Source organism: Epinephelus moara, chromosome 8 (genome assembly GCF_006386435.1).
Source record: "Epinephelus moara isolate mb chromosome 8, YSFRI_EMoa_1.0, whole genome shotgun sequence".
Classification (NCBI taxonomy): Eukaryota; Metazoa; Chordata; class Actinopteri; order Perciformes; family Serranidae; genus Epinephelus; species Epinephelus moara.
In genome coordinates, this window is record NC_065513.1 from 39,147,249 (window position 1) to 39,175,221 (window position 27,973).

Genomic DNA, 27,973 nt, shown 5'->3' on the forward strand with positions numbered 1-27,973 from the left:
AGTATGAAAGCTAATACTTTTGAACTTTTAAACGCAGGATATTTACTTGTAACAGTAGTATAAGTATTAGTATTACAGAGTATTTTTACACTGTAATATTGTTATTTTTATTACAGGAAAAGCTATAAGCATTAGGGCTGCAACGATAAGTCGACTAATCGACTATTAAAATAATCGGTGACTATTTTAGTAGTCGACTAATCGGTTTGAGTCATTTTTCATAGAAAAGTACTATAAAAGTACCCCAAAATACTCTTATTGCAGCTTCTTACGTTCAGATATTGGCAGCTTTACACACTCTCCCATGACGGTGAACTAAAACCCTTTGGCGTGAGTACGAAACAAGACATTAGATGACATAATTTGGGGGTTTGGGAGAGACAGACCTACATTTTTCAACATTTTAACACATTTTTTGATACAATGATTAGTCGACTAATCGAAGAAATAATCGACAGATTAGTCGACAATGAAAATAATTGTTAGTTGCAGCCCTAATAAGCATTTATTCCGCTGACGCTGTTAATGCAGAAAATATAGAAATACTTCATCAAAGACTCTTTGAAACATGAGAGGCACAAGAGCTCCGGCGTGTATCGCAATGAATCATGGGAGCACACATTGTTCAACCCCAATCATGGATCTACTACTAGTGACTCATCTCTCTCCGTGTGAGTAATCTCTGGTCATGTGAACGGATCGCAGTACCGCTGACACAGCGCGCAAACTCTCGCGGAATTAGCAACAGATTTGACCAAAATGCTAATGCATAGCTATTTCCGGGTCAGGAGGAGGCTGTGGAGGACAGGACGAAAGGCGGAGTGATTACTGGAGAGATTTGGAGTAAACTGACCGGCCCATCGACAGTTGGTTCGCTTTGCTAACCACGGCGGTGTGTGGCTGCGGTAGCTAACCGCGCCTAGCTAACGTTAGCTGACAGCTGACTGACAGCCCACTCGCCTGGTCACATGAAGTGAATTTAACCGGAGGGAGGATGGCGGAGCGGGATATGTCACCGGGAGACCACCCTCTGCAATCGTCTTCGGAGGTTTCAGAAAGTTCTGGGAGACAGAATTCCTCAGATGAAAACGGACACGTTGATAGTCCAGATGACACTCTGTCTCCGACTTCGGTGATTTACTTCAAGGAGGCTTTACACTCCTCAAACTTGAGATTTGGGAAGGCTGGGTCGCTGTCACCCACTCCGCTTCGACAGTATGACTTCAGGATTGAAAGGATCGATTCAAAGCGCAAAAGTGAGTGCTTACGAACTTTTACAAGTTTAGAAATTTACCCAGCTAGCTAACATTATCCTCTTATATCACCTACTCACTAACTGTACCTGCATTTAGCTTTGCTAGCTTGTTAGCTAACTTTTGACTTTACCTATAAGCAAACTACTTCCTATCTCTTCATGAGTCAAGATAACTTCTGTAGCTGACTGAGCTAACATTAAGATGCTAATACATTATGTAAACTCACTTGTCAGTTGATTCTCACACTTAAAATATTTGCAAAAGTGGCAACTGAACACATACACAGTTAATAAATCTGTAAACATCGCTGATGTCAACAAACTTCCTCCAGCTGTCCTGTGAGTCTTCCTCTGTGTTGGACGTCCTGTGTGTCATGTGCTGTTTTGGCAGACTTTGTGAATTGCTTTGCAACGCCACTGGCTGCCATGGTATAAATTTAACGGTGGATTGGTGACACATTAGCAGGCTGTTTGTGTTCGTGTTAAATGTTGTTTGTCACCCATATCTCACATTGACTAACCAAACAGTCATGGCAGAGACACAATATGAGCACTATAGCACTGTTACTAGCTCTTACACCCAGGTTCCTCTGTGATTAACTTTACTTTGTTATACTTTCATTACACTATAATAAGAGCATTGCCCATCTCTTTGCCATATATCATAGGTAAAAGGGAAGTAACCACATACTAATGTGTAAGGATATAAATAATAATGAGTGAACTTTGCCTGTCAGTGTTGCCCCGAAGCATTGAAGACTGTCTATGTAATGGCAAAATAAAACAAAATATTGTCTAGGATTTGGGTCCAAAACTAGAGCTGTCTCTTCTTAGTCGATTGGCTGACTAGATTTACTCTTTTTTACCATTTAGGCTATTTTTTGACAAGATATAAGTTTGGTGAAATGAGAAAATGCGAAACATTTACTGGTGCTGGCTCCTCAGATGTGAAGATTTGCTGCTTTTCACTGGTATATATAATTGTAAATTGAATATCCTTGAAGCCTGGAGCTGTTGCTCTGGCAAAACATGCAATTTGATTATGTCATCTTGGTTTCTGGGAAATTGTGGTCAGCACTTTATACAGTGCCTGACCAGTACTGGATTTTAGAGGCCAATATTGCATCGATATCAGGGAGTATTAAAATCTAATAACAATATTTGGAATGACAGTAGTTTTTTAAAACATATATAAACAACAATGTTCACACTGATCCCTTAGATTTGCTTTTAATCCAGTCACAATTACATATAATTTTAAGTGTAATATTGTTGAAGTTTTGGACTGTTGCTCTGGCAGAACATGCAATTTGATTATGTCATCTTGGTGTCTTGGAAATCGTGGTCAGCACTTTTTACAGTGCCTGACCAGTACTTGATTTTGGAGTCCACTATTACATCGATATCAAGGAGTATAAAACATCTGATAATGCTATTTGGGCCAATATAGGTTTGTTTTTAATATATATAAACAACAATGTCGACACTGATCCCTTTGATTTGTTTTTAAGCCTTTTACAGACATATTACAGTTTTGCAGTACAACTTGCCATCACTGTCTGATGCACAAACTATGTTTGAATTGCTAATTTTATTGGAACAACGCACATTAATCAACATTTCTGTAAATGTGCCAGTGTTAGCCAGCTGGCTAATTTTCAACTGCAGTCCTTTGGCACGATGTTTTGAAACCAATAAAAGAATAAAATTCACAGGACAAAGACAGCATAAACTACAGCAATTAGAAATCATCAAGATAGAACAGGAGCCATGCAAAGCAACAAGCAACAAGCAACAGTACAGTACAATAACACAGCAACAACAAACAGCATGTTAGCACAAGCAGACATGCAAGAAACACGAAGCACCAACACACAGATGAGATTACATTCAGACATGCAGAGCAGCATGTGATGTTGACACTGTTTTTAAATTACTTCAAACTTATGTTGCAATTTTGTGTTAGCCATTGTCCGACATGTACAGCTATAGCAAATATATATCAGATGATTTATTTGTCTAGCCCTTGAAAATAATCTTCAAATTATCAGTAATGAAAATAAATGTTGGTTAATAACAAGCACTGGTCTTTAAAGGAATACTTAACCCCACCAAACTTGTATTACCCATGACCTGTCTCAGTTACAGAGTCGTCGCGTACTTGCACTGTTTCTGTGGAAATGTTTTATATTGTAAAATTTTAGCGGTACAACTGGATAAATGAGACTTGGATTATACTGCAGGAGTTGTTGTAGAAGGATGTTTTGATGTAGTTTTGGTGTCATCAAATGCATCCCCCATGACTTAAATTAATCAAGATATTTCTCAGTTTTTGGATTCTTTGTTCATTGTGGTGGCATGCATCACAAACAACATTTTTTTCCCAAAATCAGAGTAACGTGGGATGAGTAATTGTTCTTATGGGGGATGAAGTGTTCCTTTAATAAGCATTAGATCTCAAGGAATCCTTTATCATTAATCTGTGATGTAAGAATAATTCAGATGAAGTGATTTAACCTACAGTAATTCTTTAATTAAATCTGCTAATTGATTAGTTGAAGAAATCCTTTGATTGTCTCTTTAGGTACGGTGAGCTTTAATAAGATCTTTTGTACCACACTCTCAAACATTTATAAGTGGTTTGTAAGCAGCCGGACACATGTAACATGACTGCGCTTAAACATTAACTTTCCCTGGTTCTTGAAGCTGCTCAGCACTCAAAGGCACTTAAATTTCTCAGTTAATGTGACTGTGGTAGCGGAGAGAAATGAACAATGAGTGCTCTGCTGGCTTTGTCATTTTGACCACAATTACAAATGTAATGTGGGTATATTGTTTAGTTTTCCTCAAATTTGTTTTGTGTGTATGTTTCTCATCCTCTGCTCTGATAGCACAGAAAGTCATCACCTAAATATCCTCTCATCAATATCAAGTGTAGCTTTTTAATTTTGTCCTTGTGCACTAGGCATGTAGAAACTATACAAACATTAGGGTGTTTGTCTTTTGTTTCTGACTCTATACGATGTGCATCATCTAGTTTTCCCAAGTGGGAATTAAGATAACACAATGAGCATTTACATCCAGGACCTTTGGCTTTATTACTCTTGTTGCTCGCTGCTGTTTTGCTGCAGCCAGCTCAATAATTGCATTGTCAAATAACAGGCCTCTGTTTCAGGTCAGGGGACACTGTTGATGCTTGAGAGACAGATGCGTCCTCTGCTGCATCATTAGCATTGGCTGGGTACTCTGGGGACCCCCAACCCCCACCCCCACCCCCCCTTTTTTTTACGCATGCACCATCTGCTCACGTGACAATGTGTTGCTGTACCCAGCGCTACTGTCAGCCATCTTGGTCGACACCCACCCAGTGCATTCACTGCGGTGCACAGGCAGTCCAATCAGAGTGAACCGGTGCTAAGCTGACCGGAGGAGGGCTGTGATTTTCAGCACGGTGCTCCCTTGCATTTTAAATCCCCAGTCTGCACAAAAGGGATAACAAGAGGTTTGAAGAGGAGGAGGAGGTGGAGGAGGAGAAGGCAGGGCAGCCTTTCTCAAGACAGCAGCGTATTTTACTCAGCTGTTACAAGGAAGGGAGGAGGATGCAGACATAAAGAGGAGGAAAAGCAGCACCCTTTCAAACACCTGCTGAGAGCTGCTGTGGGGCCTTCCTCGTCTTTGGCCTTTTATCCTCTTTGTTTTGATGCTCTTTCCATCCTCTCTCATTTCTTCTTCTCTCTAAACTGTTTTTTTTTTTTGGTGCCTTCACTGGTGTCTGGAACAAAAGCTACTTTGCCTTTTTTCCCCTCGGTGGTGTTGGTTTTGCATCGCATCAGCTGAGTCATCATGTCTGATCTGACGCTTCAGAGCGAAACCCCCACTCCCACCACCGACAAGATCACCCAGGCCGCCCGGGAGACCATTTATCTCTGCAACTTTCGCGTGTCTGTCGATGGCGAGTGGCTTTGCCTCCGCGAGCTCAACGACATCTCCCTCACGCCAGACCCAGAGCCGGCCCATGAAGGTAATGTGACAGATTAGCTCATCGTTTGAGGAGCTCTGTGGGCACAGTGTGTGATCTCTCTATTTGGGCGTGGTGATTCACAAGGTTCCCAGACGCACATTTCATCTGGTGAACTGTGGTAATGTGTCCTGTTTTGAGCTGTGTCACGATGGATTTCAGGGGAGATGGGTTGATGTCAACAGCAGGATGACGCTGCTTGTAAATAAGCCAGGGCTGGGCGACAAAACAACCAGGAAGTGCCACTTGTTTTGTCGTGACAGTTTATTATCTTGCGGTGAATCAAATCAATATCAATGATAGATCATATTCTGTGTCTGTTTCTTTAATCCTAAAAACATTAACACACAGCAGAAATAGATTTGCACATTTTTTACTCTCACTGAAACAAAACCAGACAAGATGCCACTGAATCCAGATATTTAAACATGACAGTAAACTGGTAACCTATTTTAAGCAGATTCATGCTGCACTGCAGGAATATGGTTTTAAATTTGATGGGACACAAATGATTTACTCTACAGCACTGCTTTCCTCTTCCTTATCTCTTGCCACGCCTTCTCTCAGCACAGAGCTAGCAGATTAGCAGGTTGATGGTTTTCCTGAGAAAGACTTTCCTTCAACCAGTTGGCAAATTCAATGCTGCAGCTCCTTAACCTGAAGCTCCACTGAAATGACACTACAGAGGAGCTGTAACCGACAGAAACATTTATTTTGTCATGCTACTGTAAGGTAAATCCCTCCTATGTGATGAGATAGATGACTGTTTCTTATCATGGATGCTGATATTTTCATTTCATTGCAACACCACGTCTAGTTTCCACCACTGGACTTTACCTGTTTAACTTAAACTGTGAGGCTTGCTGGAAGTATTTTAGGTTAGATAAGCCTTTATTGATCTCCAGAGGGGAAATTCAGGTTTTTGTGCAGGAGCACAAAGACAGAAATAAGTACAGATTAATAGGGAAGTAAAAATAAGAAAAAATAAAATAAGACCTATATAGTATAAAAGTTGAAGCAAAGAAAAAGACCTGAACACAATCATTGAAAGCCACAGTTGGTAACTTTTATGAAAACAACTTTTTGTCACGTTTGCTTAAACTGTAATCACATGCACACAGTTGTACATGCGACGGCTAATATGAAAAAAATCATGCGCGTCCTCCTCTTCCTACTGCTTCCTCAGACATTGGCTAGAATTTACTGCGGCCGATCATTAATGTTCTTGGCAAACTAAGCAGCGCTCATCAAAAATGAATTCTGTTACTGCATTGCCTATGTCTCACTTAAGATGTTTTCAGAAAATATTTTAGTGTACTGTTCAGAAGTAAAATAAGAATGGTTGCTCCGGCCAGTGGGTGGGTTTGTTTCCGCTGCTTTGTTTCCAACATGGTGGCTGGATCACAAACTTTCTCATTTTACAGCTAAACAGTACACTAAAATATGTTACTGAGAACATCTGAGAAGAGAAATAGGCAATGCGGTAACAGAATCTTAAGTCATATTTGATCAGCGCTGTCTAATTTGACAGTTTGACCACGGTTCATGAGCAGTGACATGAATGACAGCTGCTTTAAGGCTATCAGAAGAACTACGAGGCAATAGAGTAGGCAGTAGAGATGTACCGATACCACTTTTTCCTTCCCGATACCGATTCCGATCCCTGAACCTTAGGTATGTGCCGATACCGAGTACCGATCCGATACCAGCGCGTAAAATAAAAATGGATGGGATATGAATTGTTGTATGTCTCAACTCCTAAAACTCTATGTAAAATATTAAGAAATAAATACATACTAGTAGAATGAATACCATAAAACTTGTTTTTATTATTATTATCCAGTGTTGACACAGATCAAGACACAGATTAAAGTGCAGCCACACAATTTGGTAAAAAAGACATTTGACATGAATGCTTTTTAAACTCTGCTCCGTTTCCGTTTCGTTTGCCTGTAGCGTGCGTATGCGTAATGACGTGAGGCATTATGTGGTATCGGAATTCCAATTAAGTAACATAACATTTATTTATTTATTTAACATTTATTTTAGTTCCCTTTTCATACGTCCGGCTTGTTCTTTTTTTTATGTAACAGTTGAATTCATGAATGCTTCCTTGTAACAGGCTTAAAATCTCAACTTTGTTATCTCTTTAGTCTGAATCAAATGTCAGGCTGTCATGTTGTTTCTTGTCTATGAAGCCAATTTAAAGAAACCAGAAAAGAGAATATTCCTCATAAACCAGCTTTCCTGTTTCATCTCAGTGTTTGATAACCTGGGCATGTAAATTTTGTGTTGCAGTAACTTGTAATTAGGAAAGCTTTTCTATTACAATGATACTCCTGATGTAGATTTACAACATTTTAGCAGTAACATAACAACTTTGTGCATTCATTACCTTTTAGTTGCAGTCATTTTGAGTTGGAAAGTCAAGATTATTCTTTACCTAAGGTTCATGCACACTGCAGACCAAATGCATGAATGTATTAATAATGTAAACAAATGTTGAAGAATAACATAACCCTGTAGAAGTCGTCTACGAAAGTCTCTCAGTGTCTGTTATCCACTTACATGAATAATGGATTAGGCTCACATATAGATGGATCATATCAACTATCAAGTGCTGGCGTATTGGGTTTTACTAGTTCAACAATTTCTCTTTCAAAGCTACTCGTTTTCAGTTTATGTGAAATATGTATTAAAGGTTTTGCTGTGTTAGGTCCTTGAGTTAGTTTTAGTTTTCACACATTTACAGATGAAACATAACATGTCTTCTTCTCCAACTTTGCAGCTCAAGCTCATCGTTTTGTGTTTCCATATTAAAACTACTTTACTTTTACTTCCTGGAAAACACTGTATCTTGTCCCCCACCAGCTCTCGTTAAATTTAACTCCTGAGTCATTCCCGCTGTTCGACCATTATAGTGTCATTACTACAAGGACTCTAAGAACCTTCTCCTGTGTTTTCTTCTCTTAGATCCCAAGGACCCCATTGCAATCGAAAGGCTTAACTTGATGAACATGGCCAAACTGAGCATCAAGGGCCTGATCGAGTCCGCCCTCAACCTCGGACGCACACTGGACTCTGACTATGCACCTCTCCAGCAGTTCTTTGTCGTGATGGAGCACTGTCTGAAACATGGGTTGAAAAGTAAGTACAGCGCATTTAATTCACGCTGTCATCTGCTCAAAACCGCATGGTGGCTCTTAAGGCACAGGCACACCAAACTGTCATCAAAGGAGTAGTGGCGACAAAGGCTGACTTGCATCGCTTCACTTCACTGGTCGCACTTGAACCGCCAGCGACCAACTAGCACGTACGTTATGCGCCTGCGTGAGAGGAAATAACTCTCCATACCAGCAGGCGGCAGTTCAGAAAGGAAAACCAGAAGACCAACAGGACGGATTCAAGATGCTAGTTAGCCAGTTAGCACTTAACAACACAACTCGATGTTGAAAGAACAAATTATATTTACAGTGCGCTAGGGAACAATAACACAAACGATTTTTTCGATCTCATGTCCTCTTGACTTTGTCTCTACTCGGTCACTGACCTGAACTGCCAGTCAGAGCGATGTCATACACCGATGCTCTCCACTGTCTCCGACGCTGATTTAACATGCTGAATCAGCTGGGGGAAAAAAGAGACAAGGCCCGACTAATTCCAACAGTGCCAGACACGCCACAAAAACTAGCATGCCAGATGCTCGCCGACAACCTGATATTGACCAATGGTAGACCGTTGGCTTGGTGTTTCAGGACCCTTACAAGTCCAGTGTTTCCCCCTGGTTGACAGCTTTGGCCTGGCGAATGGGTGGAGGGGAAGGAGGTGCTTAACAGTCAGACTGGGTTTCCAAATATCAGTTACTCTGTGAAATTCACATGAACGACTCTTCACATTGGCAAATTTGATCCACCTCACAGCAGAAAATACTTCACTTTTGAGCTAGTTGGCGTGTTTGTCCCATAATTTTCTTCTTCCAAAGCAGTGGTGAAGAGCACAAGGGGCAAAACAGCATCACTGATCTGTTTGTCCCAAATATTCTCTAGTCTGGCTTATCTAAAAACACAAAAACTACTTACTACTTACTTACTATTACTGAAGCTATTTGTAACTGGTAGCCTACAGACACTGGACTGTCCTGCTGTTATTACAGACGTGAACTGACCACAGACCCTTGCCTCATTCATGGACTCATAGCTGTGCACAGCTACAGTTCATGTGTGCATTGCTCTGCTGCTGAATGAATACAGTGTAGCCCAGTGGTTCCTAACTGGTTCAACCACAGGGTCCAGATTTCTCCTTATGCATTAGTACAAGATCCACACTGTACATTCAGCGTCATACTTGGGTTTGGCCATGTTGTCAAGCTAGTTGGCTGTCTCTTTCAGGTAGCTGTCCGTTAGACACTCACTCTACAGCAGGAAACGACACCTCAAAATAAAAGCTCTGTGCCAGAAATTCACTATACAAAATAAAGTGACCCAAAGTGACAGCGACCCACTTTTTGGACTGCGACCTACCAGTTAGGAAACAATGGTGCAGTATATAGTATAGGGGAAACAATGGAATGGATATTTGACGTTATTTGTAGCATGTATGTATTTGGTTTTTTTTTGGCCCAGTTGGGGTTCCTGTTGCCTGGCCTATGCAACTAAAGGAGAAACACTGAAGTCTGACTTAAACGCAAATTTAAGATCTTGACCACTTTGGTTTTTGTACAAAAGTGTTTTGTACAGTTTAGTCCCAGAATTCTAAAAATAATCCCAGTCACTAACACCATCCATCAGCAACAAATCAAAGACATGTAAAAGGGTTTAAAATGACAAATTTGCTGATTAAATGTTCTTAATGGTCGCTTGTGTACAATTCTCTCAAAAAGTTATTCCTGGTTTGTTTCAGTCGCTCATTATCATACCCAGTGTGATGACTCAGTGACCAAAATTTCTCAAAATTACATAGCTCAACAAGCAATGTGTCCCAATTATCAGCCAAGAAGACCTTCCTGGGGCAGAACAAGTCATTCTGGGGGGCGTTGGAGCTGGTCGAGAAGTTGACGCCTGAGGCAGGAGAGATCACCGCCAGCGTAAAAGACCTGCCTGGCCTCAAGTGAGTCTGTTCTATCCATTCCCTGAAGATTTCACTCAGTCACAACTAGATATGTTGATGATATTATCAATGTGATTTTCAAGATTTGTGCACAAAGCAAAGCAGTGAATAGATTTAACAGCATAGGAATTACTCCTTTTGGTGAAAGTTAACTCTGCCATTGATTAGTAAAGATTGTCAGAAGTTGTTTTTCAGTGTATTTATATCTAACTCTCCTGTGTTTGGTGACAGAACTCCTCTAGGAAGAGGGCGTGCCTGGTTACGACTGGCCTTGATGCAGAAGAAACTCTCTGACTACATGAAGACGATCATCAACAGAAAGGACCTGCTCAGGTGTGTTTGTGTCACACTGTGTTGAGGCCTACCGGCATCCAGAATAATGGTATAGAAGCGAGGATACGATCTAATGTTATCCATAAAATATATTTGATTTCAATCACCTCATAAAATCAGTGTGCATGTAGTCTTCCTCCCAGCTTGACCAGAACGATAAAATGGCACATCAGCCTGAGCTTAGACCATGTGCTGTATCCCTAACACATATTCCACTCAGAGTTTTGGGGAAAATAAAAGGAAAAGTCACGGTAAAATAAAGATGCATTGTCATACTGGGACAATTTTATGGTCAAAAACCAAAGAAGCAGAGGCTGAGATCCTGATTTTTAGTCCCTGTTATGGCTCAAGCTTCCAAAATACTTTATCCTACATTACGGTAGTTCAATAGACCCTCGTCAAAATGATGTCTTGATTATGTTTCTTTTGTTTTCACACATGATGCACGTTTAAAAATGCTAATGCAAAAGTAGTTTTCTGGTCAGTGACAGTATTCTAACTCTTGTTTCTTCTCTGTAGTGAATTCTATGAGCCGAATGCGTTGATGATGGAGGAGGAGGGAGCTGTCATCGCCGGCCTGCTCGTCGGACTAAATGTCATTGACGCCAATCTGTGCATGAAGGGAGAGGACTTGGACTCTCAGGTAATTCTGCTTTCACTGTCACTTCTTCCACAACTCAGAGCAGGAACACAAGAACATTTTTGGAGTAGTGGAAGGACGGGGAAAAAAATAGTGCTCGTGTTTATGTGGGTAAAACAAGAGTGAGAGTCAAATTTGTCCCTCAAATAACTGAAAACACGGCAGGATGTTTAGTAACTTGACTTTCAAGAAACTAAAAAAAATATGTAGGAGGTTTATAAGAACATACATCATACCCATGAAACAAAGTTGTTCTTAATAGTCCTGACCAATGCTATAAGTGCAACACACACCTTGTGTCTCTGCCTATGGGAGTGTGCTGAGATCAAAATATTTTGGAGGCCGGTGCTGCAGTCTGTGTCTCGGATGACCTCATCCCTATTACTTTTAAGTCCTAGGCTGTGCTTGTTAGGCGTGTTTCCTGACAGTTTTATTTATATATTAAGGAAAGACAAAATGCTGGTTGAACTATGAGGGATTTAACAGCGAGTTTGGCTCTTGAAAACCTCACCTATATAGTGAGAAATGGGGCTTCCGAGTTAAGTGATATTTGGGGAAATGTTTTTGGATTTTGTAAAATATGGTGACATTGAAGATGTCTTGAAAATGCGCTTAGATAAAGGACACAAAGTACTTTGAGGATAGTGTGCTGTACCCAGTCTTAAATGTGTGCTTTAACTATATATATTTTTTGTTTTACTGCATTATTATTATTATTGATAATTTATTTATTGATTTATTAATTTGTTTTTACATATGTAGGGTTTTTTTTAGATTTTATTATAACGATTATTATCTTATCAACTATTATTTCTTTTTATACGAAATGCCATATGTTCTATCAATAAAAAAATATTTACAAAAAAATCATGTTCGGGGTTTACGTGCTCTGGCAGCTGTCTCTTGGTTGTTCCAGAGGTAAGATCTTGGGCCTGAGGGTGGCAGAGAGTGTGTATATCTTTAAAAGAAAACTTAAAACACACCTTTTTAACCTGGCTTTCATCTAGTGTGTTTTTACCCGTCCTTCACTTTTACTGTTACCTCATAATTCTGACTTTTATTGTTAGTTTTATTACACTATACTCTATTTTATTTTGTCCTAACTCTTATGTTCAGCACTTGGAGCTGCATTTTATATATGACTTGTGCTATATAAATAAAGTTTGATTTGCTGTAAGCATTGAATTTACAATTTGGGGTATGTACAGTTAAGTGCTTGTAGAGGCAAAAGTATCAGAACTGTGAACCATCAATCCATTTTTGTACACAGAAAAGTTCTCTACAGTGCAGATCTAACTGTGGTTTTTACCCTCATCATTGTTCCTGTAGTAATTCCACAGACGGCCTTTTCATAACTTCTCAGGAATCTGCTTTACCCTCTATTTGTTTTCAAGTTGGGAACAAAGCCAGAGTAACTGGGAGGACTGGCAGGCTGCCAGTTTGTCATCAGCCTAGTAAACAAGAATTACTCTAGGTGAAACCTCTCCAGTTACAAACCTCTTATTAAATGGAGGTTGTACTGACTGCTGAATTTTGGAGAGATGACCTGAATGTATCTGAACCACGACAAAACTTTTGGGTTTTAAAGTACAAGTTGTGCAGACGTTAGTAAGGGTCGTCCAGGAGCAGCATGTGGTCATGTTACATTCTTTGACAGAAGAGATTCAGCGTGGTTTCAGCTCTGATTGATTTTCTGTTTCTTTCTGAATTACTCCTGCAGGTCGGGGTGATTGATTTTTCAATGTACCTCAAAGATGGTGGACACAGTAGTAAGAGTGCAGAGGGGTGAGTGCTGCTGTCTAATCTTTACCCACGGTGATTTTTATTGCTCTCAAACCACTTAACAGTAGCCACAGTAAAGTCAACAGCCTGGGCCTGGAGTAGGGACGGATATATGAACTTATTTGTTTGTTTGTTTTTTGTCATTTTATTTTTAATTGTAATACATTATGTTAGCCCTTAAATACGGTATGATTGTAGTGGGTGACATCTGATCTACTTTTCTAGACTGGCTATCAATGTCAATGATTAGGCCACTTATTATTTTAATGTTAAGTAGCAGACACGGTTTGTTCTTTTGTTGAAGTTTGTGAGGGAGAAATGAGTGAAGTAAAGAAATTGAAATACAAATATTAATAAAGAAAAACAGTAGTTACATTAGGGTAGTTGGTACGGGACTTACTGATTAATCCACTAATTATTTTCCCAATATATCGTTTGGTCTACAAAACATAAGAGAACTGTAAAAAAAAAAGGCAGGTTACAGTTTTCATGATGATGTCATCAAAGGTCTTATTTTGTCCAGAAAACACAGACATTCAATTTACGAAAACATTCAGACAAGAAAAGCCGAATTTTTTGCTGGAAAACTGAACAATTAATTGATTATTAAAGTAGTTGCAGGTTGATTTCTTGTCACTGTGTGTCCCTACTAGTATAAGACAGGTTTTTATTGGTGATTTAAAATGTTAGATAAAGGAAAAGTATTTGAAATTTCATCCACTGTAACTCTTGTTGAATATCTGCACCATCTGCTGCATCCTATTTTTTTTTTTAAACATGGACTACTGATACATGTTTCATTACCTCCATGTCACTGGGTTTGGAAATAACTTCCAGGCTCAATAAGATGCTAAAAAAAAAAAAAGAATATTTTTTGGGGTATTTGTATTCGGATGTTTCACACAGAAAATATTTGACATTCTTTACTGGGCTGATAAACAATTGAAATGATGTATTAATTGAAACCATGGCACCTAACAGCTAACCATGTTTGCTTTCTGTCCTCTCCTCCTTCTCCTTCAGTGACGGTCAGATCACAGCAATTCTCGATCAGAAGAATTACGTGGAGGAGCTGAACAGACATTTAAGGTTTGTGCGGTTCACCGTCTCTCTTCACTTTCTTCGGCTGTTTATTGAGCTGCCGACTAATGTGCACTTTCTTCGGCTGTTTATTGAGCTGCCGACTAATGTGACACTTCTGTCTGTTTACAGTGCATCTGTAAATAACCTCCAGGCCAAGGTGGACGCTCTGGAAAAGTCCAACACGAAGCTAACAGAAGAGGTGAGAGTGGTTCACAGCTGAACTTTCAACACAGCTGCTGGTTTACTTTGTTTACAGAAGTGTTTGCTGACCTTTGTCTCTGCAGCTCGCAGTCGCAAATAACAGGATCATCACTTTACAAGAAGACGTGGAGAGAGTAAAGGAGGAGAGCTCGTATCAGATGGAGTCCAGGAAGGTGAGCACATCATCATTTTAACTGTTAAGTTCTCCTGATAAAAGAGAAAAATCACTTGCAGTGTGATAATGTTTGAGTTGCAATAATAATGAGTTGCAGCCCCTTTTCATGCTTCACATGCAGACAAAAAGCTCAAATATTTTAAATATAATAGAATAAGACAAGAAAATAGACAACAAGATGAAACAAAGTAGATAAAAATTGCACTAAAGCAGGCCGATCAGTTCTGTTTACAAATTTTGAAACCTTAAGAAGAAAGAAAACATGCAAATAATGGACATTTTTATTTTAAGAAATCTCCCATTTACACCAGTTATCACCATTTAGCCTCGAAAGCATTATGTGTGACAAACTCTCCTGTCAGGAAATGTAACCGAACCTAAGCTTAAACTAGACATTTCATCAAAATCATTTTATTCTACATGTCTTAATTAAAATTTCGCCACAAACAAACTGTTTGCCCTAACCAGATCTGGTAAAAACCATTAAATTCTGTGCCCCTTGATGCAACTGGGAAGCCATGAAAGACTCTGTTGAGACCAAAATACACACAACAAAAATTCAGTTATAATAATAATAAAGCACACGCCTCCTCCACTTCTCTTGGTTGAGTCCCCTGTTTTGTTTTGTTTTCTCAATAATATATTTATTTGTTTTTAACATTATACAAACATCCCAGAACAAGTACACAGACAGTAAAGACGAGATAAAATTATAAAAGTAATGACTAACAGGGAGGAAATACTTATAAAAAAAATGAAATAATGTCAAGAAATAAAAAGAATAATGGTCAGTGGAAATGGTTCATTTCTTCATAGAGTCAGAGCACATGTACAGTAAGCAGGCTCAGTGGATGGTCAGAGATCCGTAAGAGGTTCCCATGTTCTCAGAATACTTCCCCCTTATTTTTTAATATGTAAGATGTTGTTCCAGTTGTAGTGTATTGTTCAATATTTGTTTGGACAAATTAAATGTTGGGAGTTGAGCACTTCTTTGCTATATCTGATATTGTGCCGATCCTCTTTGCAGACATGGGGTCTAGCATCCATGTACCTCTTTCCAAAAATGTTTTTTAGTTTTCTGCATTCCCAGAAATCATGAATGACTGACCCTGTGCATGTTTTACATCTGTGACATGTAGAGGATGAGCTAGGATATATCTTGCTCAAATGTAGTGGCGGCAGAGTCCCCTGCTTTGTCAGATCGGCATATAGACAGGGTTCCTACACAAGTATGGAAAGTATGGAAAAGTATGGAAATAAATTTGATCAATTTCCAGGTATTAAAAAGTATGGAAAATGAAAAATAAAGTATGGAAAAATATTTTTCTTTCCAGACTATTACCACTGTTCTAAAAATACTGTTTTCTAAAATAGAAAATTAGGTATTTCCAAAAATAATGTAATCAATCCGGATCGTGTTTTATGCCGGGCCAAGCACAGTTTGTGTGAGAGCAAACGTCTCAGAAAACATACCGCCCCTTTTACCTGATTGACAAGTAGTATGTCCAGTCCGCTGCCCCATGACCCTCCTCCAGCCCCCCAGGTATCAAGTTTCACTCCAACACTGCACCTTCGACAAGAAGACGCAGAGGCGGTCCTGGCTAGTTTTACGCCCTGGGCGAACTATCCCTCGGCGCCCCCCCATGGAGTCGGACTTCTCTGTCGCCAGTAAGCCGTTATCTTGCGCCGCAGAGCACTATGAGCCTCCGCCGTATTCCTGTCTGTGACCCCCGTTCAACCCACAACCGTACTGATATATTTACTCAGATGCCGCATATTCTCTGGGAAAAAAAAAAAAAAAACGCTGAGAAGTCTGGAAATTAGGGTATGGAATTTTGAAATTCCAAATGTGTAGGAACTCTGTATAGAAAACGAATGACCTGGTTGAATGGCGCTGTCCAGGATTCAGCCAAGTGTCAGTGAATCAAAGGATATTACAGTTCCTTTAGATTTAGATATTTGTACAGTATACATTTGCAATGAAAATAAACATCTTGTGTTTTTTCTGTCCTGTAATGTGTGTTCCTGTTTTTCAGGCATCAAGAAGCGACTCAGCACCAGACGGGCAAGCGCTGGGTGAAACACGCAAGCAGCTCAAAGAGGAAACTCTGCTTCGATTGGTGCGTTTCAGGTTCTTAAAGATGCTCCTCTACTCTTATGTTTAGATTGTTATGGAATTATGAGAGTATTTGTAGATGTTATCATAATTCACATGTGCTTGACTCCATCTTGGGACAGTGTCAAATTGGTTGCCAGGCCGTGTCTATAATCAATGTCAGTGGTATTCTTGTCGTGAGGTGTGTATCTGAAGTTAAAGTCGATCTCCGTGCAGGATGTGGAGAAGGAGCTGGAGGTGCAGATCGGGATGAAGCAGGAGATGGAGCTGTCCATGAAGATGCTGGAGAAAGACATCTGTGAGAAGCAGGACGCTCTGGTGGAGCTCAGACAGCAGCTGGAAGACCTTCGTGCCATCAACCAACAGCTTAGCCACAAGTCACAGGTGAGGCTGCGTTTCTAATCCCTTAACTTCACTCCAGGTCTGTGCAGGAAGCATTTTGAAAGGGCTGGTCTGCTACTGTTTTTTGTTTAGAGTGTCAAATCTGTGAAATTTTGGTGCTAAGTAGCCTTTACTGTGTTTTTTATACACTGCAGTTCTCAATAATGACTTGGAACAAACATTTCTGCCTGTGTTTGTAACATCAAATGTGTCTGTTCCTGTATGTCAGCAGATTTTTACCGAACAAAATCTGGACAAAGTCTGTGGATTATTTTTTAAATACCACAATGAAAAGTTTTTGGAAATTACCATCACTGTTTCTGTTAAGATAGGGAATATTTGCACTGCGTTAAGGCAGAGGGTCCAGTGATTAAGGGTTTGGCTACAATATAAATTTTTCTTCAGATTCCATCACTTAATTCTCATAATGCCTCAAGTTGTAAGACGTTTTCCTCCAAATCTAGATTTTCTAATTTGATTGATTGTTAGATTTTCTAATAGTGACCCTTAATAAACACTGACTACGTTTACAGGCACATAATGTTCCCAAAAAGACAGTATTCCTACTAAGCTGTTTATAAGGCTTGTCGAAGACAATTTGTTTTAGATGGGTAACTTGAATCCCACTCACTGGCTTCACTTATACAAACACAGGCAGTACCCAGGTTTGCAGTTCAGAATTTGTATTGAAAATTGATATAAGCAGGGGGTTACAACACGGGCAATTAATGATGTCTTTGTCCATAAGTAACAGGTGACAGGTATTGATGATTGATGGGTTGACTGATGGTTGGTTTCTGGAAAACGGTTGAAAAAAAGAGGATGAAAGCAAAGGCGTTTACCCTAAATATATCATTATTGGCACAGATTAGTGATATTAGCATTAAACAGTGGTCCCAATACATTATTAAAAAGGCTGGAAACAAGGTGCTAACAGTGCATTAATTGGCGACTTCTGCCACGATTAACATTTATAAATATTAATTCATTGAACAAAGGAAATCAGTTTCTAACAACTGCTAATGTTCTCTACATTTAGCAACATGAACAGTACAATTCATAACACAAAGCGAGTGCCCTGCGTCACAAACTAATGAATGAAATAGGGAATGAGGCAATCACTCATTGGCCAGTCAATATATTATGAATGGACGAGACAGAAGGATACGAGTCGCGGCTCTCCGATGCTTCCTCTTCATATCCAGCTGTATTCAGTGCGCCCTGTGCATCCAGGCAATTTATATAGAGTGCACAATGAACGGGAGCGCGCTGTGATACAGCTGTGGTCAGCAGAGATGGAGGGAATTCTTCACACTTGTAATTATGAATATTCCACTAATATTTCTGTTTACATGCAGCCACGCATACCCTGAATAACGTACCTTAACATGTTGTTTATCAAATTATGGAAAAGCTGAATAGCGGTCATTCCTTGGTTGGCGTTGCAATATCTGCGCATAAACATAAGCCTGTCGTTGTCCAAGTCTTTCTTCTGACTAGAAATTTGGGGATTTCTTTTGGGCATGCATCTCTACTTGAGCCTTGCAAACTGTTGGTTTTTGTACAACATATCCATGACAATGCACAGAGCTGACCGTGAACTGACAACAGGTTGTGTGTTGCAACCTGTGGCAATAAGCCCAATTGAGATGAATATTCAGAATGTGCTGTATATACATGTCCACAGAATGCTCTTAAAGCCAGAATAATCTCGGCATTTACCACGTCTTAATCGGAATTGCTACATTGGGAAAAAGGCCAAACAGAATATGCCGTTCACATGACTTGAATCAAACTCAGAGTATCGTCATGTTTGGAATAACAGTGGAATGTTAATGTGTCAAATCTTCTCTCGAAAGCTAAAAGTCACTTGTGCGAGGTGAGCTCCGACTGAGGGCAAAACTCACGCAGTTAACTAACTAACTAAAAACAGACTTCCTGTAACTGAGTGCAACATTTTGAGGCTGCAACTGTCCCAGTTACACATTTGTAAAGTGTGAGGCACCGCTGGTACTGCAAGTAATTTTTCTCACTCCGTATTCCCACTTCATGAATACTACAATACCCAGGAGCCTCAGCCGTAATTGCTGTGGAGGAGAAGTCAGTCAGAGGCGCCATAGTGACTGAACTCATCCAATATTGACCCAGAAACCAGAAGGGTTTTGATTCAATCTCAATCTTTAGCTCCACCTCTGTTAGCTGTGCATGTACCTTTAGAATTAAAGAATCTGATACTTTCGAGCACAGTTTTTAATATTTTGCACTGACAATTTAACCAGAAGAATTGTATGACAGTCTAAGCTGTAGAAGTGCTCAACTGTCAGTCATCTAACATCGTCTATGGGAAAAAAGAAAAGGACTTTTACATCTGTAGCCACCTTCACAACTCTGTTACAGTTAAAGCCTGAAACTATTCTGACCTAGAGGGGCTTTCACATCAGGTACTTTGGCTCTTATCTGAGTACACTTGACCCCAAAGTCCAGTTTGTTTGATTGGTGTGAACACCGTGTACCATACCTGGGCACAATACGCCAAACTAGAAGTGGACTGCTATTTAACCTGACTACAAGAAGCTGTTAACCGGTTATAAAGCATTCTCAGCTTAATACTGATCCCTCTGTATCAGACGGCCGCAGACAGATACCACCATAAGCTCTGTCAGCACTGTTACTGTGTTAAGGCCTTTGCACATTGAGTCTGTTTTTTTAGGATGCATTTTTTAATCAGTCATCAAAAAAAAAACCCAGCAGAAACCTTGCACACTGATTCCGATGTGTTTTATTGTTCTGTTAATTGTAAAAATTTGCAGTAATTAAGTATAAAAAAATGAGAAGACACATTTCCTCCTTTGCCTCTCTCACTGGAGTTACCTATCTGGCTGTCACCACTCCCTCCCTGTCTTTCATTTGGCACCACAGCTGCATGAAGGGGTGGAGCTGTCCTCTACATTCTGTACGCCTTCCACAGCCTCCTCCTCTTCATCATCATACTCCTGAATATTACTATCGGACCTGTTGAAAGTGAGCTATCTGAGTTATGAAATGATTTTGTGTGCCCAGTTCCTCTGTCTTGTGTCCTGCTGCCACATTCTCCTCACTGAGTCTTGGTCAAAGATCTTAAAAGGCTAAAAATCTAACCTGTTTTGGAAAGTGTACTGACGGATGAAAGTTTCAGACTCAGTGTGTAAATGAGATTGACACAACGTGAAGTTATTTATTTTTAGACGTGCGACAGTTTCGGACAAAAACTGACTCAATCTGCGAAGGCCTTTAGCACCGTTAGTTTCTAGACGCCGGCTCAGCCAGCTCTGCCGATCCTGGCTCAGACGCTGAACCACACATATGCTCTAAATGTTGCATACAGCTCCTTTAATACTAAATAAAAGTGAACACTAATGCAGATGAATCCTTGTATTGAAAAAGCACCAAACTCTTTCCAGTTTGGTGCTTTTAGGGAGACGAACAATATGTACTGAGTTATTGTTTCCAGTTGACTAACGTGGCTCATCCTCCACAGAGCGCAGATGCCAGCTCTAAACAGAAGAGTGAAGCTATCGCTCGCCTGGAGGAGAAAATAAACCAGATGACAGGGACTGTAAAACAGATGGAGACCAGGTGAGAGCAGTTCCCCACAGCAGCCATGATTGGCACAGTGAATGATTACGACAGTAGACAGTTTTTTGTCACAGAATCACTTAACTACAAAAACATCTTATTGTCTTGTTTTGTCATTTTTCTCCCTCCACTTTCATTATTTTTTCATTATCATGATTTGTTTTAATCATTTAACCAGTGAGAAGCATTTGGTGAAGCAGGCCAGAAACCTGAACTCAGCAGCAGGGAAGCTGCTGCAGCTGCAGCAGTAGCTCCCCACTTTCATAACTCTGAATACAAACATACAACCCTGCCTAATATAGAAACAACCAAACTAGGATGTTATCTTTTCTGTACGATGCTCCTTTTGTTGTTGAAAATAAAACCATTTTCCCACAACCTCCTGCAGTGGCTCTCCAGCATCAGCTTCGAGTAGTGTGGACTGAGTCGATCCTTTTAGCAGCCCTAAATCCTTGTGTTCTCTGACAGATCAGATTTATACTTTTATTTGGTAGGCATTTCTACGGGAGCCAAGAATGGCCATGCTTGCAATTATTTTTTTGATGCTGTTAACTTGAGATCACGAGTTAATTATTTCGTTATCTCGAGAGAACAGAGCTTGTTTTCTGATGATAATTTACTTTGATGCTTGAGAAATACAACAGCCTCTTCTCTGGAAATAATGAGATAATTTATCACGAGAAAAGTTGTTCTGTTTTTGAGGTCATGGGATGATTATGGAGAACTTGAAAATGAGTTTGAAGTTTATTTTATCACACCTGATTTCTGCCTACAAGATCACTGTCAGGACTGATTCATAACTGCCTGTGCCAGACCTACAGTCTGATGCACTGATCAGTAATGGTAGCTACTCTTTCCTCTGACGTCTTCAGCTTTAATCAGTCGCTACATCTAAGCACACTGGCATGACTCTAATAATCTCTGATAAACATTATAAGTAATAAGAGGAAACAAACTTTTGCTTTCTCATAATAATGGTTTGATTATCTTGTGTTCTTGAGATAATGAATGAATAAACTTGTGCTGTCAAGATAACTTCATTTAAAAAAATGAATTGCAAGCATGGTCTTCCTCAGCCTTCGTGCATTTCTTAAAAATACTGCATTAATGCTTTATAGGCAGAGGTAAGACGAGTAGACGGCATGGTGTCCAAAATTCCACTGTGAACAGTTTTCAGATTTGATGGACTGATGATTAATGTGCTAACGAACACGTCCTGGATATTTGGGAGCTAGTGGACTTGCTGTAATGTTATTCCAAAGAATAAAACCACTACCAGAGACTGTGCTTGAATATTTTCAACCAACAGAGACTGACAGGATAAAAAAAAAGAGAATCTGAACTGATGTTTAGGGAGCTGGTATCAAATGTTCGGTGATCCACATTCAAGTGTCGAAGGCCAGGACAGGAGTAGGATAAAGTAAGGAGTCAAAGGGCAAAATTAATTTATTAATTTTGAACTGTATGTGAACATAACATTGGTGTAAACTGTAGTAATCATTAGGCTAATAAAACGATAAACAAACACAGCCTGCTTCATCTTCTTTGGCTAAAGTTTCCCTGTTGTCCTTGTTGAGTTTCTGTCCCCAGGTCTGTCATTTTTATGTGTTTTTTTATTTACTTATCTTTCCAACCATGTGTCTTTTCGTCAAGTTTTCATTTTGCCATAAGTTTGTGTAACACCCCCCCCCCTCCCCAAACCAGATGCAAACAGGCTGACAGAGAGAGGGATCTGGCTTTAGAGGCCAACCGGCTCTTCAAACAGGAGTTTGGAGACAAAATCGAGAGTCTGCAGGTGGAGGTGGAGCAGCTGAGGAGGCACAGGTAAAGTGTATATGATGTATATTCTTCTAAAGGATAAGACGGGTGATATTTGTTGTTACATACAAAGGTCATTATAGAGGGCGCTAACTTTATAATCAATAGTACTCTTTGTTTATGGTAATTAAAAACCCTCTGATTTATTTTTTAAAATGCTGCATGTAGCATAAATTGTAGTTTTACTGTATTTATTTTATGTCTTTAGGATATTTATCTTAAGAAGAGATCAGGTCATCTTAGTCCTCTCCTTTTTAATTTGCCTTTTTCTCTATTGTCATCAGATAAAGCATGATTATTATGAATGTTATGAGTATAAACTTGTGTTCACTGCACTGTTTGTCCTGTTTCAGGTCTTATCTGGAGCTGGAGCTGAGGAAGGAGCGAGAGCGCAGGAGTGAGCATCATCTCGACGCTGCATCCAGACAGTCCAGCACTCCTCGGAGGGAGAGGAGAAACCCAGAGAGCATACCAAAAGTAAACCTGTGGTCATAGGAGTGCAGAATTAAAGATGAAGTAAAGGTGTTGTCTGCGTTGTGCTTATATGTGTGTATTTTATCAACAGCGTCCTCCAGAATCCCCGTCAGTCAAAAGGGAGAATGAGCAGTTAAACACGGCAGCAGAGGATAAAACAAGTCTGAGCTCCAGCCTGTAAGTTTTAGGAACGACAGTGTTCAGAAGAAAAAATAAAATAAGAATCTGAGGAAATATTTGTATTTAATTAATTTATTTATCCACTTCTCCTCCTTTTAAGGTCCTCAAGGTCACACCATGAGGATGAACAGGTGAGGTCTACGATGCACTAAATAAACGTTAAATTATTTTACTGTGATCTGCTTATGATTGGATGATTTTATTGCAGTAAAAAAAAGGAGAAAAATTTACTTAAAATATAACTAAAAAATCACTTTCTCTATCATTAATGTTCCAGTTGTAAAGGTGCATACAGGAAAAGTAACACCTGTATCAGCCAACTAATGTTGTAGCATTAGTATCAATTAGATATTTCGTCTCATGAATCTCATAGTGGCTGTAATCAAGACCATATTATTGATTGATTTTCTGTAGGAGTCCTTTGTGGAGATCAGTCAGCCCTCCATCTGTACGCTGTGTGAACATGACGACTCCCTGCTGAAGACAAAGGTACGAGGATGGAAAATTATTCCAATCTTCTCATCTCTTATTAAAAGTTTACAACATTAAATGTCTCTATAAATCAGAAAAGGCTGTTTTCAAAAGCTTATAGAGATCCAACATACAGAGATGTTTTTAAAGGGAAAAACAACCAAAAAAAAAAAAAAGATAAATTAAATGTTTAAACAAATTGAATTTTTTGATAACCCATTCTTGAGAACTGAGACAAATCATGTCGTACCCCCCAAAAAAGTCTTAAAATTACAACTAATCAACACACCAATTTAGTTTTGGCGGTGAAATATTGTTTTCAAATAATTTATATATATGAAATAAGTATGATTTATAAAATATTTTGATCTGCTTTCATTTTTTTAACTTCTAAACTTGCCCTGTGCCAGAAAACCGCCTTGTCCCAGACAACAATTCACAACTTTAGACAATTTAAAATTGTGTTAATGGCCTCCAAAATCTAAAACTAACAGTGCATACTGATAACAGTGGTGTAAAAATGTTCTGCTATAATCTGGCCCTTTAAAGATGTGTCCCCGGTTTCAGATTTCTACAAAAACATAATTTAATCAGGCATAAAAGGGGATTAGCTATATCATAAGGACTCTTGTCTCACTTCCTGGTTTCTAAATAGGCAGGAATGCTTCTTGAGTAGTGGTAAGCTTTTTATTTTTTGATAAATTTGTTAAATAATGTTGCTACTGGGTGTGTCTCAACCATAACATGTCAACTCCGTAGCCCTTCTAAATCAAAAAGTGTTCATTAGCATTGAGAGAACTGAGCAACTTTGAAAACTAAAATGGCTACTCTCTATGACTGCTTTGACATTAATGAATATGTAACTTATGTCAACTCCATAAGATTTTAACTCCGTCAGATGTTCCCTCTGACACCCATCATGTATGCTATCTCAAAAAATATCATTGGGACAGTGACAATAAACTCAAGACTTTGATCTTTTAAAATATATTTTTTCCAGCCTAATTGAAGAGTAAAAATCTAAACCTCAAAAAGTATGGTTTGAAGAATGAGTGTCACATTTTAAGTAAGGCTTGGTTACCATGTTAAATTGCACTCAGTAAATTAATTTCCTGTTACAGCGTGTTATATATCACCTAATCCTGTTTTTCTGTCTCTAGAAACAGTGTAAGAACTGCAGCGGGGTTTTCTGTGAGAGCTGCGTGTCCAACGAGCTGCCGTTGCCTTCCTCCATTCTCCCAGAGACTGTGTGTACCGCCTGCTTCTCTCTGTTACTCCAACAATACGCTTCAACGCCAACATGAAACCGCATTTTACTACAAGACACGATGATCAGACACACGGAAACCAGAGGCATTTATTTTGTACAACTGGCACTGCAAAAATGCACTTTTTGACTTCATGATGTTACGAAAGATCTGATGGAGTCCTGCGAGTCCTGGACTTGCGATATTTTAGTTACTCTAATTTAGGAATGTCCAAACGTGAGCGCTGTTCGGGTGCAGGTTTTCATTTTTCAAATACTGGTGTCGCTGTAATTCTCCCGGTCTGGCTGAAAGTGTGTGTTAAGCTGCTGTGGTATTTGTTTAGTGAAAACCTGCACTCAACAAAGCTGTAAAATGGCACCTGAGTGGAGATTGCTGATATAAAAACCAACTTGAATCATCTCATGCATTAAAAAAATGACTTTCCACAAGGTCCACTAAGTGGATTATTGATTAAAAGGTCAACTGACATTATATATTTTTTATATAATTTAGTTTTAAAAGATAAAAAAGGAAAAACTGGACTTGTTTAAGCCACAGCTGTGCTCCAATGTAACGCACCTGTTAATCATACACAGATCAGTGTGTGATGTAAACAGTGATGAATTAAAGTTTTCATCATTTCACTCAAATGAAGCATGAATTTTTACACTTGTATGCTCAAAGTGGCATCTAATTCAGGGCGATACTGACAAAAAATATCCCAAACACTTCAGACCAAATACTATACTATGATATTAAGCATGTGTTAGTATTTTAGGAAAGCCTGTATGTGCTGTCAGAAGATTTTTATACACTTGAAAATTGTTAAAAACAATCATATATACAGAAACATGAATGATACATGAAGTAATAATGAGTAAAGAAAACTGTAAAGCTGTAATGCAGAATTTAAGACCAGAAAAAGATTAATCAAACTGTGGCGATAACCAAAATCCTTCATCAAGTCTCTTATCTTGATATCGATGTTTCATGAACATATCAACGAGCTCTGGTGTTCAGACTGGAGGGGAGAGTTAATAATGCTGTTCGACATTTTGGGTACTGCGCTTATTCTCTTTCTCAAGTAGAATTAGATGAGAAGATTGATACCTGTCTCATGTCTGTCTGTTTGATATGAAGCTGCAGCCAGTTAGCTTAGCTTAGCGCAAAAACTGGAAACAGGAGGAAACAGCTAGCTCGGCTTAGAGGTGCTGGCGGCAGATTTTATTCTCTCTGGACTGAGCCAGGCACTCTTTATGTACATTTAAAGCCCCCCTCCACTCAGTTTTACTTCCTGTTTGATGGTTAACGCTCTCTCTAACCGTAGCAACTAGACTGCAGCTATAGTAGTTTGTAAAATAGCAATATGGCACTTACTTTGATGGGTTTACTGATATCAGAGCACAGATGAGACGGCAATTAACACATCACACTGAGTTTCTCTTTGACTCACTCGTCTTTACTGCCTCCTCCTGCTGCAGCTATCGGTTGTGTAGTAACGAGGCGCCATTTGGCTGCCAGTCACAGTCCATAACAGGAGGGATAGATATGTTGCTGAGGCTCAATGTTTGAAATGGAGCTATGGGACGTTTAGGAGGGGTGCCGTCCACCAGCATCAGCCCCTCCCGCTATAGGTCAGCACCGTCACTGCCCCGAGCAGCACTGTGATTTCTAGCCGATGCTGGTGGACGGTGCAACCTTTCAACACGTTCTGAAACTGCATTTTTAGATTGTGGACCTAGGTAACATGTCTGTCCATCCTGCAGTGTGCTGAGGCCAGGAGACGGTAAAGAAGAGACCGAGTGAGAGACAGTCGGTATTGCAGCCGTTCACTGCGCACAGGCTACAAATGCCATTATGAAATTTAACGACACACTAAGGTGCAGGGAAACTACTAAGATACTACGATGACTGTGGTGTTTATGACAGTGCACCTGCACAAGCTTGGAGGATGTATGACTTGCAGATTCTTTTACAGCCATGTCATCTTCCAGTTTTAGCAACAACCTTCTATTTTTAGCTTCGAGCACATAATTATTCGTCAAAAAATATTTGGCGAACAGTGAGTGTGGTTAAAAAACATTGTCAGGATGTGACTAAGAAAAATATGAAATACAAAAATACCACAAAAAAATGGAGGGGGACTATAGCTTCATATTTACAGTGCAGACAGAAGAGTGGTATCAGTTAGAGACGGCCATTTTAAGTAACCTCCATTTTCGAGTAGTACATAGGTTAGGCGCAGACTCCGAGCCAATTTCCTCCCGGTCAATTCACCATCTGCCCGGTCAGCATGAGCTAACACAGCAGCAGCAGCAGCAGCTGCTAACATCCAACACCGAGCTGTTAAACAGTCCCAAAAAACTCACACCACAATGGCTCGAGTCATTCATTAAACTCATTAATAGCTGTTAGGTAGTGTTAGCCGTGTGATGCTAACAGTCAGCCCTGTTACTGTGTGTGTGTGTGTGCGGGCAGGCGGGCCAACTCTCACTAACTGTTCCCTGGTGCGGAGCTCACACTCCCAGCGCATATCCCAAAATGTCAGACTATTCCTTTAAGTTTACACATCTTAATATTCTGGGTAAAATCTTTCTTCACTGTTGCTGTTTTGTTCTGTATTAGTTAGAAGTTAACAAAAACGCTCAAACATTAAAATCATCTCCCGGTTGTAAATATTTGGTCACATCAGAGTTTATCTCAAACAGTGCTGCAGTTAAATCATAAAATCTAACATTCGGATGTTTAGATTCTCGTCTTGTCTCTGGGTTATCTCTTCTTCTGGGCGTCTGAACATATGACGGCACTTTTAAATGCATGGCTCTCTGCCTGACCGGTTTGAAGTGGGCGAATCAGTGCATCTTTATAACAGCTGTTCTTGTGTTTTGGTGATTTATATGAAGAATAGAAAGAATAGAAGCTCTATAAAACAGCGTAGTCGTTCTTGTTGAAGCTAATTAACACGTGAAATGGAAATGCTTCTTAGAGCAACAATAAACTTTTATTAAATTTTACAGTGTATGACTACATTATTTCAACTGTTTTTTCTTCTCAATGTGGAAACTCTCACACTGAGGA

General features: G+C 39.6%; 1 protein-coding gene across 4 annotated transcripts; it reads left to right on the top strand.

Annotated features, from left to right (window-relative positions):
• Nucleotides 1–692: 692 nt before the first annotated feature.
• Nucleotides 693–27,922, top strand: rufy3 (RUN and FYVE domain containing 3). Of its 4 annotated transcripts, none has more exons than XM_050050193.1 (18): nucleotides 693–1,256; nucleotides 8,247–8,420; nucleotides 10,262–10,379; nucleotides 10,611–10,712; nucleotides 11,232–11,355; nucleotides 13,073–13,137; nucleotides 14,158–14,223; nucleotides 14,347–14,416; nucleotides 14,502–14,591; nucleotides 16,630–16,713; nucleotides 16,926–17,093; nucleotides 20,608–20,705; nucleotides 22,410–22,529; nucleotides 22,877–23,000; nucleotides 23,089–23,174; nucleotides 23,278–23,308; nucleotides 23,592–23,666; nucleotides 24,809–27,922. In XM_050050193.1, the coding sequence occupies exons 1-18, from the start codon at nucleotides 995–997 to the stop codon at nucleotides 24,950–24,952; spliced, it is 2,001 nt and encodes a 666-aa protein (XP_049906150.1). In that variant the 5' UTR covers nucleotides 693–994; the 3' UTR covers nucleotides 24,953–27,922. The 4 variants fall into 4 exon arrangements, with proteins under 4 accessions (XP_049906150.1, XP_049906152.1, XP_049906151.1 ...); XM_050050194.1 differs by lacking the exon at nucleotides 693–1,256 and adding an exon at nucleotides 4,612–5,276; XM_050050195.1 differs by lacking the exons at nucleotides 22,410–22,529; nucleotides 22,877–23,000; nucleotides 23,089–23,174; ... (1 more) ...; nucleotides 23,592–23,666; nucleotides 24,809–27,922 and adding an exon at nucleotides 20,884–22,234 and having other exon boundaries at nucleotides 698–1,256.
• Nucleotides 27,923–27,973: the final 51 nt, after the last annotated feature.

Bases quoted from the DNA above. Each gene is read 5' to 3' on its own strand.
- rufy3 (XM_050050193.1), top strand. From the start codon at position 995: ATGGCGGAGCGGGATATGTCACCGGGAGACCACCCTCTGCAATCGTCT. The intron at 23,001-23,088 runs GTAAACCTGTGG...TTTTATCAACAG, and splicing joins ACCCAGAGAGCATACCAAAA to CGTCCTCCAGAATCCCCGTC. The intron at 23,175-23,277 runs GTAAGTTTTAGG...CCTCCTTTTAAG, and splicing joins ACAAGTCTGAGCTCCAGCCT to GTCCTCAAGGTCACACCATG.